The sequence below is a fragment of the Cucurbita moschata genome, unplaced genomic scaffold, assembly GCF_002738365.1.
Source record: "Cucurbita moschata cultivar Rifu unplaced genomic scaffold, Cmos_1.0 Cmo_Scf00010, whole genome shotgun sequence".
Lineage (NCBI taxonomy): Eukaryota > Viridiplantae > Streptophyta > Magnoliopsida > Cucurbitales > Cucurbitaceae > Cucurbita > Cucurbita moschata.
In genome coordinates this window covers 4,682,512-4,699,538 of record NW_019268526.1, presented here as the reverse complement: position 1 = coordinate 4,699,538, position 17,027 = coordinate 4,682,512, and the positions used below count along the sequence as shown (strand labels likewise).

Genomic DNA, 17,027 nt, shown 5'->3' with positions numbered 1-17,027 from the left:
GAGCTTCAAACCATACAAAAATATACCCTTTTTACCATAGATTTTCTGCAACTCACCAGCAAAAAAGCAGTCGGTGATGGCCTTAAGGAATAAGGGGTCCCCTTGTGAAAGTCTTTTTTAATGACCAAATGGCTCTCTCTCTCTCTCTCTCTCTCTCTACACTACACTACACTCGAGAGATTCTAATGAGAATGATGATCAGTTCTAGTTGATAATTGGTGGGATAAAATAATCAAAATGATCAGGTGGAGGGGAGGGAAAGGAAAGGAAAAACAAAACACCCAAATTTCAATACTCAAAAACCAAAAATAAAAAAATTAATAATCAAATAACTATTAAACGAGACCTAAACCGTTATCAAACTCGATGAGTTCACATTTCAAAAATACCCACATGCATGTAACATACAAAGAGAAGCCTCCGAATTCGGCCTTTTTATGTAAGTAAAGTCCGTTCGTCTTTTTGAAATGAAGAAAGTATGATATCTAAGGTGGTTTCAATAAATCGATGAGGCTCCCAAATTCGACCGACCCCGACCCTTTTATTGAATCTTAATCAAACCCATCAAGTTAAATTTCCATTTAGCAATAGAAATGGATGATTCATAAGAAAGAAAGAACAAGGGAAAGCAAAGGAACTTAACAAGAACTGCAATAAGAACAGAAAAGATGAAATGATGAAGAAGATTGGTATTATTGGTTGGTCTTCTTCTTCTTCTTTTTATATGGGATTCCTCTAGCTTTGGCTTGACACTCCCTAACTTCTCTAAGATAAACCCTTATAGAAGCGCTTGCAAAAGGGTTACTCTCAGGGGACCCTCCATGCTCTTCATAAGCAGCTCTCAACCGCCCTATCAGAGCGTCAAGGCTGCCCCAAGCTTGCTTCAGCGGACAGCCACAAGGGCCTGCCGGCTCTGCCTCCCCATAAAACATGCAGCCTTCTACATGAACTTTTGTCTTCCCAAATTGATCCAAGTACCTTAGGAACTCCAACACATGGTTGAAGTTGCTCTGGGACACTGCCACTGGAGGCCTTTGATTGTTCAAGTACTGACCGTAAGTGTTCCAATCTCGCCGTTTCTGTGACTCGTATCGACTTGGGGTCGTTGGAGCCGAGCTCGACGATCCTTCTCTATATTCTTTGCTTGATCCTCCGCCACCTGACATTGTTGGGTTGTTCTTGTTTCTTCCTTTGGTTGATCATAAAAGAAGAAAATGATAATTTGATGGAGTGTACTAGACATGTTATGGGCCATATGACTTGTTCATCTTTTTCTCTCTTTTATTATTATTTTGCTCTTAAAAAATGAAAAGAATTCCATAATAGTGTTTAGAATTATGAATACGTTTTGTCTAGAAGTTCACAATAAGATGAAGAGGCCAAGAAGGGGTTGTTGTATTTTAATTTGATTTGGGTGATTAGTATTAATACGTAATTACATGCACTGTTTCAAATTAGTGGGATTAGTTGGTAATTAATTTAAGTGATTAAATTATAGTGTATATCTGTGGGAAAAGTAGATCCATTTGGTATCTAAATGGATATAAATTAACGGCTTATGTTTTCCATTTGAGTTGTCTTTATCAACGGGGATGAGTTGTCACTCTCTTATTTATGTAGGAAGAATTAACAACGGGTCACATCTCTTCTAATACATTTCGAGACATTTTAGTTCTGATTGATATAGACATGATTATGTTGAACGGTCGTACAACCCCATATTAATATAACAGGAATAGTAAAGACCTAGCTACACATAAAAGCAAGTAAAAGCAAATTGGAACAGACATACGATCATGGACAACACACCCAAAACTAGTATGATCGAGACATTCAGTATAAGGCCACATACAACTGTGACACTGTCCCACCCACCTTTAACAACATAGACTTTGTATATATAGCTATAATTCTCTCTCGAACTCATAAAATCCAATAGAATTCAATCCAAACGCTCAAATTAAGGATTTCAGGTAAGTTTAATTATATCATTAGTCTAACACTTCCTCTCACTTGTTGTGTGACCCAACTCACACAACAAGTCAAAGTAAATATTATCACTAGATAAAAAAATCTTCTTTTAACTAAGTATAATTCTAAAGATTTAAAATTTAAATACGTTGGAGCTAAAAACATTAATTATATTAAAAAAAAAACCATTATATATATATATCACATAAAAAATTAAAATTCATTTCAATTTTATATCAAGACAAAATATGCTATATTTTTTAAAATTTTATGGAAAAAATAAAGGTGATCCATTACCAATTTTAATTTAAAAAAACAAAGAAATTTATATGATTTTCTCTAAGTGGTCAAGAAAGCATGATTAAGGATGGACCCCAATTAATTAAGAGATGATGGAAATTAGTTTTTTTTAAATAAATAAATAAATATTAATTAAAATAAAATTAGAGCCTTGTGCCACTTGTATTATCATTTTTTTTTTAATTTACTCTTTTACACCAAACCCCTTTTACCTTATTTCGTTGCAATCTTGCATTTTAGTGCTTAAATTTTGGGACAAATTTCTTATCAGGAAGCCTATTCCATATTCCAATACGATAATGAGAGAGTATTGTAAAACATTTCTTCCTTTTATTTTCATCTCTACTATATATATATATTTATACTTTTCAAATTTGGAGAATCATTAATCATCTTGAAATCAAACCCTTGATTGAGTAGCCACGTCCTCAACGGGAGGACAAGCAACAAGATCCAATTAGATACTTACGCCTCTTCCATCCAAACCAATTTTCTCTAAATAAAATAATTTCTATAATGTAGTCGAACTTCATTGTGAGATCTCATGGCGGTTGGAGAGGGGAGCACCTTATATGGATGTGAAAACTTGAGCCAGATACTGAGTAGTGCGTCAGTGGAGATGCTGGCCCCTAAGGGGGATGAATTGTGAGATCTCACATCGGTTGGAGAGGGGAACAAAGTATTCTTTATAAGGTGTGGAAACTTGAGTCAGACATTAGACGGTGCGCCAGCGAGGATATTGGCCTCCAAAGGGGTGGATTGTGAGATCCCACATCGGTTGGAGAGGAGAACAAAATATTCCTTATATAAGAGTGTGGAAACTTCTCCTTAACAGACTCGTTTTAAAAACTGTAAAGTTGACGGCGATACGTAACAGGCCAAAGCCGACAAATCCTTTCCCTTTTCTTGAAACCGAGGGTACCCCTTCCACCATACCCACAATACCCTACTTCAAGTTTAAGTGTGGATGCAAAGAAAGGGAGTTGGAGAGGCGATTACCAAGCTGATACTCACTTTACATGATTGAACCAAAAACCACGGCCATTTGTCTGTTCTGATCATTAGGGTGGAAATCTTCACCTATTTGTCTTATTTCCCTTTTGTTTTCACACCATGATTATCCCTATAAGAAAGCCACAACGGAATCTTATTATGCCATTTATTCAAGAAATGGGGCCATCATAATTTACTCACTTTTCTCTATTCTATTTGTCCTTTCAATTTGACCCTTTGCCCACCCCACTTTCTGTGCTGTAGGTACATGGTATGTCAAGTTGGGCAGCAATTGACAGCTCAAAACTACACAGATTGATCAGCAAATGATATCAGTTGGTGCATTTCAGCTGTTTTCTTATCACCAAATATTTATGTGTTTGCTATCTGTTTCTGTCTATCTGGGTGTACTAAGAAAAGGTCATGTTTGGCACAAGATAGTCCACACTACTCCCCAGCATTCGTATGTACACAAGAGAACCAATTAGCCCAGCACCAAAGCTGAAATTAGGAAGGAAATATTAAATATCGACAAATGAGATCTCCTTCACCAAAAAAGCCCATGTCCTCAACAAACTGTTCAATAAATGGCAGTTCTGATTGTTAGCTTTGCAGGATTTAGGAAAAGAGAATAAAATAATAATTTGGTGGAATGATCAAGTGGTGAGACCAAAGCATCCCAGTCCAACTAGAAATGGAGAAATTAAAAGAGTTCCAGAAGAAGTTATGTCCGTCCAATGAAATAAACCTCGACTAGAATTTTTCCAAAGATCTTTCCCAGACATATTTTCATTTTTAGATTTTCCCTCAAAATTTTAAAAAGCTTGTTAGAGAGAGGTTTCTATACCTTTATTAAGAATGCTTCGTCCCTCTCTAATTGATGTAGGATCTTATAATCCATTTTCTTTAGGGCTCAACGTTCTCACTGGCACAATGACCGGTGCCTACCACCCTTAAGACATAACAAGCCAGGGAGAATGCTGACACTTATTGGCTCTTTAGGGCTCAACGTTCTCAGTTAGTGAGATCTCACACAAGCCATAAAAAAACAAGTTAGGTGGGTAAGGACTTCCCCATTTTTCACTTCATACATCAATACCTACTAGAAGAAATATAGACAATGATTTCTTCTCTGCACAGCTTCAGTAGTACTAATGTCTCCCAAAATAGCCAACAACACAAATATTTTCATCTTCCTAGAAATTTCCCCCTTGGTCTCTTAACATCTCTAGTGCTAATAGAAGTGATGATCACTTGGCTCTTAAGATTTTTGGTGATGACTCACTTTATCTGGTGCTTGAGATTTTTGAGGATGCCTTACACCGATTCCCAACTAATCAAAGTTTTAAATGGCCAATGCTAGTCGTCACTCTCTTGAGGCGACGAACCCCTCTACCGTCCTACACAAAAAGGTTTTATCATGGCCCATTGGAATGAATAAATTTTATCTTGTACGTACAGGGAGAATGATGAGTATATTGGGCGCCATATGAGAAATGGTTTGGGCCAAACAAACCACAAAGCCCATAAAGGCCGACAGACACGAAAGTCTGTTCATTCCCGGTATCAAAGCACAAGCACCGAGTAGTTCCCACTTCCTCGAACAGACCGTTTCTTTTCTCCTCCAAATTCTTTACGGAGCCCTCATCCTCATTTCTTTCCTCAATTGCTTCACTTTCGGATGGCGCGAAAACTCAGGCGTTCACCACCGCCATTGTCATTCCGGCGACGATTACGATGCTACCCCATTCCAATCTTCCTACTCATAGAAAGAAGGCAACTATGACGCCTCTAAATCGATTTGTTAGATGAATATGACTATTCACAATATTGTCTACTTTGAGTAAAGTTTTGCTTTGAGCTTTCCTTCCGACAATAAAAAGAGTATTCCTGGATCATAAACTCATGTTTTTTATAAACCCATAATCATTCCATTAGTATCATCTGACCCCAAATCGAAATCCCTAGAAACAAAAAGCTCCGCGAAATCCGCCTCCAACAGTCCAACTAATTATCGAGTCCAAACGCTGCCCATCCTGTATTTCCGTACATCAATATTGCAGTGTTGCTGATTTTTCCAGTGGTTTATCTATTAATACCTATCTTGAGACTATCTTCAAAAGGGAACGAGAAAGATTTTAAGGCAATTCAGAGATCAGAAGTCACCTGTTGCTGCTGTGCGTCGAAGGATTAAACAGAAGAGTCAAGGATTACTCCAGTCCAAACTCCAAAACGACGCGAATGTAGAACAATAACAGAAACGACCATTGTTGCCCAGAAAAAGAAGAAATCACTGAGGAACAGTTTCATATTTGATTTAACTCCATTACAGTAAAACAGAAAACAAAAAGAAGGAACCAAATCAAGTGAAGTGAACCATCTTTCTCACCACTTTTAAGCAGCTGTTTTCTTTCTCTTACTCTGAGATTCACTTCCCGGCTTCTTCGAGGCACAGGACGAGGAAACTCCATCAATTTCCTCGACTTCTTGACTATAACGTTCACTCAATACTCGTAATTTCTTTCCTGACTTCTTTGAGGCACTAGTCGGCTCCTGGCGGTCCGGACTCGTATCGGAGTTATTCTGCTTCCAGGAACTGAAATTCAGAACAGATGTCACACTGCATTCTTGCCATTCGAGGTTTTTGAGGTCCGAGATTACGTCCTCAAGCGTAATGGACGCGGATGATGAGATGCTCTCTTTGAGTGTGGAACGAGAGAGATTGACCAGATTAATTGTACCTACGGCATCCTTCACTACATTCTAAGCAAGAGAGAGAGGATGTGAATGTAATTAATCGGTTCCTATTAGACTCGGAGTGAGGAGACATCAAATTACTTCAGCTGCTGAGCAGCATCGTATTCAAATCTCATTTTCCGGACTCTTCTCACTCTTTTATGCTAAATTAATTTAGAACATTACGTAAACGTTCTCTAATTTGGAACGCACAACAGAGGATCCATATTAAGTCCCAAACATAGAACAAAATTGATAAGGAATTTCAATCAATTTGAGTAAACGTTCTCTAATTTTTCAAAGCAAGAAGTTCAAACTAAAAACCAATTGGTGAACATTGCGTAAGAGATGCAAACAAAGGTTATTATGATTAATTTTCAACCAAGCAAATTAAACAAACGTATCGGTTCGGCAAACTCACCTTCAGACCTTTGATATTCATGTAGCCATGCATGCGAATGATCTGCGCATCGAGTTAAACAGAAGCATCGGTTAAAAACTCAACACGCAAGTAGTTCGAAACGAAATCCAAACAGATCGTCATAGAGAAATTAGTGAGGACAAAAAAATAAACAATGTAGATCAGAACCTGATTGAGATAAGCGACGGGGAGGAATAGTTGCTTGTCGGAGGAGAAGAAATCGAGGTAGTCCTCGAGAGAGATCTTATTACTCTTCTTCCGTAGCCGTTCTGCGTTCTGTTTTCGGTGATCCTCCATGGCTCCTCCGTTGTGCGTTCTGTTTAGCGCGCCAATGGGACTCGCAAAATTTTAGTTTGTTATGAAATGGACTGGCTTAGGCGCCATCCCGCGTCCTTTTAAATGACGAAATAAAATATAATCATTAAATTAATAAATAAGTACTATATCATATTTACATGATATTTTATTTTTAAAAATATATTTCATCCCATTTTTACAATATAATATTAAATATTGATTTAAAAATATGACGAAAATGTAGATGAGAATTTAGGGGATAGATTTCACATTAAATTAGGTTGTCTTATGATAATTAGATTTGCTAGTAATTTTCATATAGAAAAAAAAATATATATATATATATATATTTTAATATGGGTTGAAAATATATTTATATTAAATTACCAATCCTACTCCTATTTTATATATATATTTAATATGGGTTGAAAATATATTTATATTAAGCGGGACAAATTAAATAATTTATTATATATATATATAATATGGGTTAGAAAATATATTTATATTAAGGTTGGAGTCCACCCCTATTATATATAATATGAGGTGAAAATATATTTATATTAAGCGAGTAGTCTTACTCCTATTTTATATATATATTTAATATGTGTTGAAAATATATTTATATTAAACGGGGAGTCTTACTCCTATTATATATATATATTTAATATGTATTGAAAATATATTTATATTAAGCTGGGCATCTAAAAAATGTTTCCACTTCCTCTCTATCCCTCGGCTAAACAAAAAATCCTTCTGGTTTAATACCGGTCACCGTTATACCTTGCCTTCATAGATAAAATGGACATCTAACTATATTTTGGGAAGGTAGGGTTGTGAAGTTTTGTTAAGAGAAAATGAGCTCCAAACCATTGAATCAAATTGTCAAGGTGCAATTAATTGTAACGAACTTCATCCAAATTTTTGCCAACATCCATATGGTAAACAACGAAAACGACCAAAACCAAACAAAGCGTGGAATTGGGCGACCGAAACAAAGCAAACTCGCATCGATTCCATCACTCAAAATCCAGCATAAAACCAAACCCCCCACACACTATAAAACCCCATCCCTCTCCTCTCTATCTCAACCCATGGCGGACCCGAAGGAAGGTGGGATCGTGAAACACGGCCACGAGGAAGGCCTGGGCCTTGCACTCGCCCTTCTGAAGGACTTCGAGCTGCCGGAGGGGCTGCTCCCCTTGGCCGACGTCGAGGAAGTCGGCTACGTCAAGGACACTGGGTACGTGTGGATCGTGCAGCGGAAGAAGGTGGAGCACCACTTCAAAATGGTGAGCAAGTTGGTGAGCTATGATGCGGAGATCACTGGGTTTATTTTGAAGAAGCGGATTAAGAAGCTTAAGGGCGTTAAGGCTAAGGAGTTCCTGCTGTGGCCGCCTGTTAATGATATCTACCTCGATGATCCCCCCACTGGCAAGATTCACTTCAAGAGCCTCGCCGGCGTCACCAAGACCTTCCCTGTCGAGGCCTTCGCTGCTGGCCAGTGATGCTTCGTATCGTTGCTGCTTTTTTCTTCTCAAATTTCATACGTATGATGAATAAAATGGTTTCTAAAGGATAGTCTTTTCAAAAAGAATCTCAAATTTTTATATATCTATGTCTTCTTGATGAAGTATGTATAATTTCAACATGAATTGGGACGTAATATCATGATCCTCGGTCGTTTTAAAGAGCGTTAGTTTCATTTAGAGATGTCTATTTAACTTTGGAGTCGAAATTCTTAAGAATTTACTCATTTGTATCGGCCTAAGTCCACTGTCAGTAGATATGGTATGTTTTTGCTTGTTATGTATCACGGTTTTAAAAAGATTTTACTAGGGAGAGGTTTCCACACCCTTATAACGAATGCTCGTTTCTTTCTTCAATCGACGTGGGATCTCACAATCCACCTCCGTTGGGGCCAGCGTTCTCATTGGCACACTGCCCTGTGTCTGGCTCTAATACCATTTATAACAGTCCAGACTCATTGATAGTAGATATTGTTCGTTTTGGCCCGTTACGTATAGCTGTCAGCCTTATGGTTTTAAAACACGCTCGCTAGGGAGAGGCTTTCACACCCTTATAAAGAATGTTTCGTTTCTTCCTCCAACCGATGTGGGATCTAACAATCCATCCCCGTTGGGGCTAGCGTCCTCACTGGCACACCGGCCTGGCTCTGATACCATTTGTAACAGCCCAGACTCAATTGCTAGTAGATATTATTCGCTTTGATCCGTTACGTATAACTGTCAGCCTTACGATTTTAAAACACGCTCGCTAGAGAGAGGTTTCCACACCCTTATAATGAATGCTTCATTCCCCACTCCAACCGATGTGGGATCTCACAATCCACCTCCATTGAGCCCCAACGTTCTCGTTGGCACACCACCCTGACTCTGATGCCATTTGTAACAGCTAATAGATATTGTCTGTTTTAACTCGTTACATGTCTCCCTCAGTCTCACAATTTTAAAACACGTTTGCTAGAGAGAGATTAAAATTATGTATATAACCAAAGTTTAAAATATTTTATAAAAATATTGGTAAAATGATGAATATTTCTAAAAAAGTTATATAAAAATAAAATTGATTTAAATTAATAATATTAATTCATACTTGTCATTAATAAAGTGGGTTTTAATTCAAAATCAATAAATAAAAAGTTTTAATTGAGTGGGAATATTCGGTAGCCAAACTTTTTCTTAAAAGTGGGGAGAAATCTTTTAAATTATTTAAATAAATAAAGTTAGAAAAAAAGATTAGCGAAATTAATTGTTTGATTAAAACAAATCCAAAATCTTAATGATAATTTATTTAATTTATTATTGTAAAGTCACGAGTCACCCCTAAGCTTTTGTCCTTTTAATAACTTAAAATTATCCATACCTTTACTAAATGCCAAATCGGATTCAACTAATGTGACCCGTCACCCATCTCGAGAAATTAAAGCTTAATTAAACAAATCAAATTCTAAATTAAAAATTAAAAATTAATAAATTTATATTTTATTTTTATAAATATATGCTTAATTTATTTTTTAATAAAAAATAAACGAGAGATTATTTTTAGGAAAAGTTTTAACCTTATCCTTGATTGGAAATAAAAATAAATAAAATATATGAATTGCATTAAAAAAAAATTAAAAGAAAAAATTTGTGCTTCAAAGTGAGGCGATCTCATCATTTATTTGCTGACATTATCAATGGCTTCCGCCGTTGAATCACACAAAGACTACCAGAGACTCGGATTGTGACTCCGAGAAGGACTCTCCGCCGCATTGGGTGCTGACTCGCTCGCCATTGACGCGCCGTCAAGTTCTCTCTGTTCGCCACTCAATTCTGTAACCAAGACGACAATGTCGGCCTTCCGCTTCTAATTTTTCCATTTCTGAAATCACCCATTTGATCTCCTTCAGCCCTTTCAATTTCCTTTCCGGGCAGTGTCTCCCATGGGTCAGTTCTCGCGGATTTGCTCTTACGATGGGGTTTGCGCTAACTCTGCTGCGATGAGAAATGGGTCGGCCTCAACTTCTTCATTGGTGCTCGATAGTGAGAGAGATGAGCTCATCGAGGCACCATTGAAGCTTGAGAGTAAAGGGGTTCCGGCTGAGAGGAGCGCGGCGGCGCTGAAGAACCACAGCGAGGCTGAGAGAAGGCGTAGAGCAAGAATCAATGGTCATCTTGGGAGTCTAAGAAGTCTCGTCCCCGGTGGTAAGAAGGTGGGTGTTTTTGTTTTTCTGCCATTTTTGGTTATTAGGGATTTTGATTGAGCTCTGTTTCAGTTTGTGTTCATTTTGAATTTGGGGTTTTACTTTTGTCTTCATTAATATAGCTCCAAGACTCTGTTTATGGTAAGGACGTCTCAAATGTCCTGATTAGGATATGCTTGTAGGGTTGTTTATGCCTGGTTTGCTCTAGAAATGGTGAAATTCATTTAAACTTTTGTTTGTTCATTCATATTGCTTGCTTGTTTTGGTGTTGGCTGACATGATCAGTGATCGCTATATGAGTATAAGATGTCAACCATTTGACTCTAAATTGTATGAATGAATTTTCCTGTTCATGAGTGGTGAAGACATCATCTCACTGAAGGCATCTGTTAAGTTACTTCTCAATTTGCCTTACTTAATTTGTAGTAACTCTTCCATGATGTTGTTTGTCTTTTTGGTTGAGGATCGTTGGGAGAGGAGTCCCACATCAGGTAATTAAGGGATTGATCGTGGGTTTAGAGGAGTCCCACATTGGCTAATTAAGGGGTTGATCATGAGTTTAGAAAAGTCCCACATTGGCTAAGTAAGGAGTTGATCATGGGTTTCGAGGAGTCCCACATCGACTAATTAAGGAGTTGAACATGGGTTTCGAGGAGTCCCACATCGACTAATTAAGGAGTTGAACATGGGTTTCGAGGAGCCCCACATCGACTAATTAAAGAGTTGACCATGGGTTTTGAGGAGTCCCACATCGACTAATTAAGGAGTTGATCATGGGTTTCGAGGATTCCCACATTGGCTAATTAAGGGGTTGATCATGGGTTAGGTAAGAAATACATCTCCATTAGTATGAGACCTTCTGAGGAAACTAAAAAATAAAGTCATGAGAGATTATACTCAAAGTGAACGACATCATACCATTGTGGAGACCGGTGGTTTCTAACATGGTATCAGAGTCATGCCCTTAACTTAGCTATGATAATAGAATCCTCAAAATGTCGAACAAAGAAGTTGTGAGCCTCAAAGATGTAGTTAAAAGTGACTCAAGTGTGTAAAAACAAAGGGTGTACTTTGTTCAAGGGCTCTAGAGAATGAGTCAAGCCTCGATGAAAGGGAGGCTGTTTGAGGGCTCCATAGGCTTCAGGGGAGGCTCTATTGTGTACTTTGTTCGAGGGGAGAGGAGTCCCACATCGGCTAATTAAGGGGTTGACCATGAGTTTATAGGTAAGAAATAAGTCTCCATTGGTATAAGACCTTTAGAGGAAATAAAAAATGAAGTCACGAGAGCTTATACCCAAAGTGGACAATATCATACCATTGAACTCTTATGAATGCTTGCCACGAGTATCGTCACCCTGACTTTCTGTGTGTTCAATGACCAGATGGACAAAGCAACACTGCTAGCTGAAGTAATAAGCCATCTGAAAGTGCTGAAAAGAGCTGCTGCAGAAGTTAGTGATGCCCATATTATACCAAAAGAAATCGATGAAATAACAGTTGAACACCAGGAGGATGAATTCGACGGCGTTTCGTATTCGATTCGAGCGTCGCTATGTTGTGATTATAAACCCGGCCTCCTACCCGATTTAAGACGGGCACTTCATGCTCTAGACCTGATAATAAAGAGGGCGGAGATTGGAACCTTAAATGGCAGGATGCAGAACGTGTTGGTGTTAACCAGCTGCAAAGATGGAGATATTGAAACTACTGAATTGCAGACCTCCGTGCACCAAGCCATCAAATCTGTTCTAAACAACTTCTCTGATCCACAAGAGTTCTCGTTTATGGCGTTTCCAAACAAGAGACGGCGAATTTCGCTGCTCGGTTCATCGAGCTCGTCTTCCATGGGCGATTTCTGGTGAGCATATGATTTCTTTTTACTGGTTTTTGCATCTCTTGGGAAGTCAACAGGATAAGTGAGTTGGATATTGCTAAGCCTCACTTATGCATTGAGAAGGATCCGGGATTCGAGCTGGGGTTGAAGTTAGCCCTAGTGATCTGATGGTGCCAAGTGGAGGGGTCATCGCTCAACGGGGGAAAGTTACTCCATAGATGAAAGTTTTGATGTTAAGACTTCCAAGCTTGACTAGAAGTACTTGGTACGTACCTGAGGGTACTCCATGATCTTTTGTTTCTTTATGTTTTTAACAAAACCTACTTGTAAAAGTATTTTAACAATGTTCTTGGTGATGTTCAAATTGCACGAGTGACTCCATAGATTATATACAAATATGCCCCTCTTGAATTTATTTCTGAATATTCGTCAAAATGGTATCTTTTTCATTTTTAGCGTATCTTGTGATATCCTGTCTGGTCATCTGATTCATATGTCTTGAGAACTTTTGATTCAACGACGATGGTCAAGACTCTAGTTTAATTTAAGCTTACTGCTATTAGATATTGTCCGTTTTGACCCGTTACGTATCGTCGTTAGTCTCACAATTTTAAAACGTATCTACTAGGGAGAGGTTTCCATACCTTTATAAATAATACTTTGTTATCCTCTCCAACCGATATGGAGATCTCACAATCTACCCCTTAAAGGTGCGAAACTTTAACATATAAGAGTTATTTTTAAAATTTAAAGGATAAGCTGTTATCTTTATCAAAGTTCGGTACTAATAATGATTGATTATTATTATTTTGCTTAAAAATGGACAGGTGGCTGAGGCCCAGAATAATTTCAGTGCGCTTTTTTCTGGCCCAAAGTAACTTCGCAAGCCCAATAGCTTAAAAAATAATAACCAGAGAAAATATTAAAATATCGACCATTTTCTGTAATAGAAGGGATAAGACAATCTTATTAATATCCACGTGTCATCATATAATAGGATGGTTAAATGACGAGAGATACGGGGATGGCGGGGAATTTCTTCTTCTTCTCCTTCCGAATATGCGCGAGCGAGAGTGGTGATTCAGTTAGTTAGCGTCAATGGCATTGTGCGGACCGAGCCACCAGCTCGCATTAATCTCCGGCAAGGGGCAGCAGAAAACAGGACGACTATGTAGAACCAGAAGGGGATTCATAAAAGCTCAGGCATCGACGAGCTCTGAAGTGGCGGTGTTCGAGGAGGGGCAATTGGAGCGGCCCAATTGGGCTGGAGAGACCCCTTTGTCACGGCTTGTCGGTGCCCTAATTTCCTTCAAACCCGTCTATTCCATTCTTAAGCTCGGCGCCAGACAAGTGTTCATCAGGTCTACTTTGTGTACACTTCTTTTGGCAAAGTGATTTTTGGTTTTGGGTTTTTGTTTGTTTGTTTATGGTTGTGGATTGGAGCAGTACAGCGGAGAAGAAGAACATTCCATGGCGGAAGATTAGTTCCGATATTCTGGAGTCTGACGTCTACAAGGAGCTCGAGAGCGTTCAAAATCTCTCCATTGTCTATCCCGATTGTAAGTTCCCAAGTTCTTCACATTGCTATTTCATTGCATTTAACCAGTTTTAGTCGATTTGAGTTTCATAAGGTGTCATAAGAACATAGATGATATGTAACAGCCACCCAAGTCTCCTGCTAGTCGATATTATATGCTTTGGTCCGTTACGTATTGCCGTTAGCTTCATTGGAGAGGTTTTCACACCCTTCTAAGAAATGTTTCGTTCTCCTATCCAACAAATGTGGGATCTCATAATTCACCACCTTAGGGGCTCAGCGTTCTCGCTGGCTCACTGTTCGGTATTTAGCTCTGATACCATTTGTAATAGCCCAAATTTGAAGCATTCCTTATAAGGATGTGAAAACCTCTCCTTAGTGTGCATATTTTAGAACGTTGAGGGGAAGTCTAAAAGGGAAAGTCCAAAGAAGACAATATCTAGTAGCGGTAGGTTTGAACTGTTACAAATGATATCAAAGTTAGACATCGAGCCTCAAAGGGGTGGATTGTGAGATCTCACATTGGTTGGAGAGGGGAACAAACCATTCCTTACAAAGACGTGGAAACCTCTTCCTAGAGGACGCAGGGTAGCCTGGAAGGGAAAGCTAAAAAAAGGACATATATATGTTTGTGGTGGGCTTGGGCTGTTACAAATGATATTAGAGCTAAGCACCAGACAGTGTGCCAGCGAAGACGCTAAGCTCCTGAGGGGGTGTATTATGAGATCTCATATTTGTTGGAGAGGGAAGCGAAGCATTCCTTATAAGGACGTGGAAACCTCTCCCCAATGGACGCGTTTTAAAATCTTGAGGGAAAACCCGAAAGGAAAAGTCCAAAGACGACAATATCTCTTAGCAATAGTTTAGGCTATTACATGCTATCTAAGCTCATTCTACAAACGGTTATTCTACGAACGGTTTGTTCAATCCGGGTCGGATGCCTAAGATTTAGCTTGGCTGAAAATCCAATCCCCTTTTAAGTTCAATCTCACAAGCTGGTCTATATACTTCCAAAACATAAAACTTGTTCTTTAACTAATCAGAAAATGGCTTATGATGAACAGATTACCTAAAGCCCTTCCATGCATATGACGAGGGCAATCTCTCATGGCTTGTAAGTAGTCACCCCATGCAGCAATTTGACAGACTTCCATACGTTCAACAAAAGTTTATAAGTCATATATGTGTGCCTTGTAGGCTGCAGCAGAAGCAGAGCCGGCAACCATGTCCATGATCATGCGAGCGGTACCCACCGCCACTTCAGTAGATGAAGCCAAGAAAGTAGTATTTGGAAACTGGCTGCGTACCATTGAGGAGCATCATCTGCAGTACTCAAAGAATCCTATTCTAGACATTCTTGACATTGGCTGTTCTGTAGGCTTTGGTACAAGGCAGCTAGCTGATAAGTTTCCGACAGCTAAAGTGACAGTGAGTAAAATTTGCTCCCTTTTAGCTTCCCTAATGAAATTCAGTTTGTGTCGGTGTTTTATGTTTGATTCGTTTGCTATAGGGGCTTGATTTGTCTCCTTACTTCCTTGCGGTGGCTCAATACATGGACAAGAAAAGAGCTCCAAGAAAGAATGCAATAAGATGGTTGCATGGAAATGGAGAAGAAACTGGCTTGCCTTCAAGATCTTTTGACCTACTTTCCATTGCTTATCTGGTAAGAACTCTTCTTTGATCTAATCATGTCCCGAGGTTTTTTCCCCTAGAGGAGAGATTTTGAGATGGTTCACAACTACAATCTTGAACTGGTACCAAATGTCTTGGAACGATAAAGGTTATAAGAACCCAACCGTAACCGCCTAAGTCCACCACTAGCAGATATTGTTCTCTTTGAGCTTTCTTTTTTGGGTTTCCCCTCAAGGTTTTAAAACGCGTCTACTAGGGAGATGTTTCCATATCTTTATAAGGAATGCTTTGTTCCCCTCTCCAACCGATATGAGATCTCACAATCCACCCCTCTTGGGTGTCCAGTATCCTTGTTGGCACAGTGCCCGACGTCTGACTTTGGTACCATTTGTCACAGCCCAAGTCCACCGCTAGCAGATATTGTCCACTTTGGGCTTTCCCTTTTGGGCTTCCCCTCAAGGTTTTAAAATGTGTCTTCTAAGGAGAGGTTTCCACACCCTTACAAGGAATGTTTTGTTCCCCTCTCCAACCAATGTGAGATCTCACAATCCATCCTTTTGGAGGCTCAATGTCCTCGTTGGCACAATGCTCAGTATCGGGCTCTGATACTATTTGTAACAGCTCAAGTCCACTGCTAACCGATATTGTCCTCTTTGGGCTTTCTCTTCTGGGCTTCCCCCCAAGGTTTTAAAATGCGTCTACTGGAGAGAGGTTTTCACACCCTTGTAAGGAATGTTTTGTTCCCCTCTCCAACCGGATCTCACACCAATCAAATTCTAAAACTAAAACTAAAACGTTTTCAAAATCGAAGCTAAGTTTTAAATACTAAAAGATGTTGTGAAAGGAGAGCTGTATTATCTGATAACGTGTAAAGTTGCTTAATAGTGACCGTGATGATTCTTGTCTATGATAATTTAGTTCCATGAATGTCCCCAAGTAGCAATAGTCAATATCCTCAAGGAATCGTTTCGGCTTCTTCGACCCGGTGGCACAATTGTAATCACTGACCAAGCTGTAAGTTGTCTATGCAGCTAAGTCTTGATATGAATATGAACAACTCATTGCCATATAACATATCTAATATAATGCATTCTATGTCTTGTGCAGTCAAAATCAAAGGCCGTTCAGGTATGATTTGATACCACAAGAGTAAAAATGTAACTAACAAAGCTTATGAAATCTTGATGAATTTGGATATGTTTGCAGGAACTGTCTCCAGTACTTTTTACCTTATTAAAAAGCACAGAACCTCATCTGGATGAGTATCATCTTACTGATTTGGAAGAAAAAATGAGCCAAGTTGGATTTGTGAATGTGACATCGAGACTCACGGACCCGAGACATGTTACAATAACAGCAACCGTTCCACTTTGATCGGTATTGAAAACTTCGTCCGTTTAGACAATTTTGTACCATACATGTTTGAATGAGCTTCAGTCTTCATATTACTTACTTGTCTGATTCATGTGACATGTCTTTCTGGTCTGAGAATCTAATGAAAGTTAGATTTTCATTAAAGATGGTTTAAGAAGGCTTTTAGTTGTCCCATATGTTAAGAATGAATGAAGACTGTGATTGAGTTCGAGTTTGAGTTTGA

The 17,027-nt window shown here is 38.8% G+C and overlaps 5 protein-coding genes across 5 annotated transcripts; 3 read left to right on the top strand and 2 right to left on the bottom strand.

The window, feature by feature from the left end:
- Positions 1-494: 494 nt before the first annotated feature.
- On the bottom strand, positions 495-1,287 carry LOC111449051 (protein LIGHT-DEPENDENT SHORT HYPOCOTYLS 10-like). The gene has a single exon (XM_023088894.1). It carries the CDS (start codon positions 1,164-1,166, stop codon positions 693-695), a length of 474 nt encoding a protein of 157 aa, XP_022944662.1. The 5' UTR covers positions 1,167-1,287; the 3' UTR covers positions 495-692.
- A 3,979-nt stretch (positions 1,288-5,266) lies between these two features.
- LOC111449050 lies at positions 5,267-6,785 on the bottom strand. Its single transcript, XM_023088893.1, has 3 exons — positions 6,590-6,785; positions 6,422-6,463; positions 5,267-6,027 (listed from the first exon to the last, which is right to left on the bottom strand). Exons 1-3 carry the CDS (start codon positions 6,716-6,718, stop codon positions 5,659-5,661), a joined length of 540 nt encoding a protein of 179 aa, XP_022944661.1. The 5' UTR covers positions 6,719-6,785; the 3' UTR covers positions 5,267-5,658.
- Positions 6,786-7,791: 1,006 nt separating this feature from the next.
- LOC111449053 lies at positions 7,792-8,528 on the top strand. The gene is made up of 2 exons (XM_023088895.1): positions 7,792-8,290; positions 8,322-8,528. The coding sequence occupies exon 1, from the start codon at positions 7,813-7,815 to the stop codon at positions 8,224-8,226; it is 414 nt and encodes a 137-aa protein (XP_022944663.1). The 5' UTR covers positions 7,792-7,812; the 3' UTR covers positions 8,227-8,290; positions 8,322-8,528.
- Positions 8,529-9,863: 1,335 nt separating this feature from the next.
- LOC111449049 (transcription factor bHLH30-like) lies at positions 9,864-12,461 on the top strand. The gene is made up of 2 exons (XM_023088892.1): positions 9,864-10,436; positions 11,810-12,461. Exons 1-2 carry the CDS (start codon positions 10,167-10,169, stop codon positions 12,287-12,289), a joined length of 750 nt encoding a protein of 249 aa, XP_022944660.1. The 5' UTR covers positions 9,864-10,166; the 3' UTR covers positions 12,290-12,461.
- Positions 12,462-13,274: 813 nt separating this feature from the next.
- On the top strand, positions 13,275-16,975 carry LOC111449047. The gene is made up of 8 exons (XM_023088890.1): positions 13,275-13,622; positions 13,708-13,820; positions 14,863-14,912; positions 14,996-15,226; positions 15,309-15,461; positions 16,349-16,444; positions 16,538-16,558; positions 16,637-16,975. The coding sequence occupies exons 1-8, from the start codon at positions 13,360-13,362 to the stop codon at positions 16,802-16,804; spliced, it is 1,095 nt and encodes a 364-aa protein (XP_022944658.1). The 5' UTR covers positions 13,275-13,359; the 3' UTR covers positions 16,805-16,975.
- The last annotated feature ends 52 nt before the right edge of the window (positions 16,976-17,027 follow it).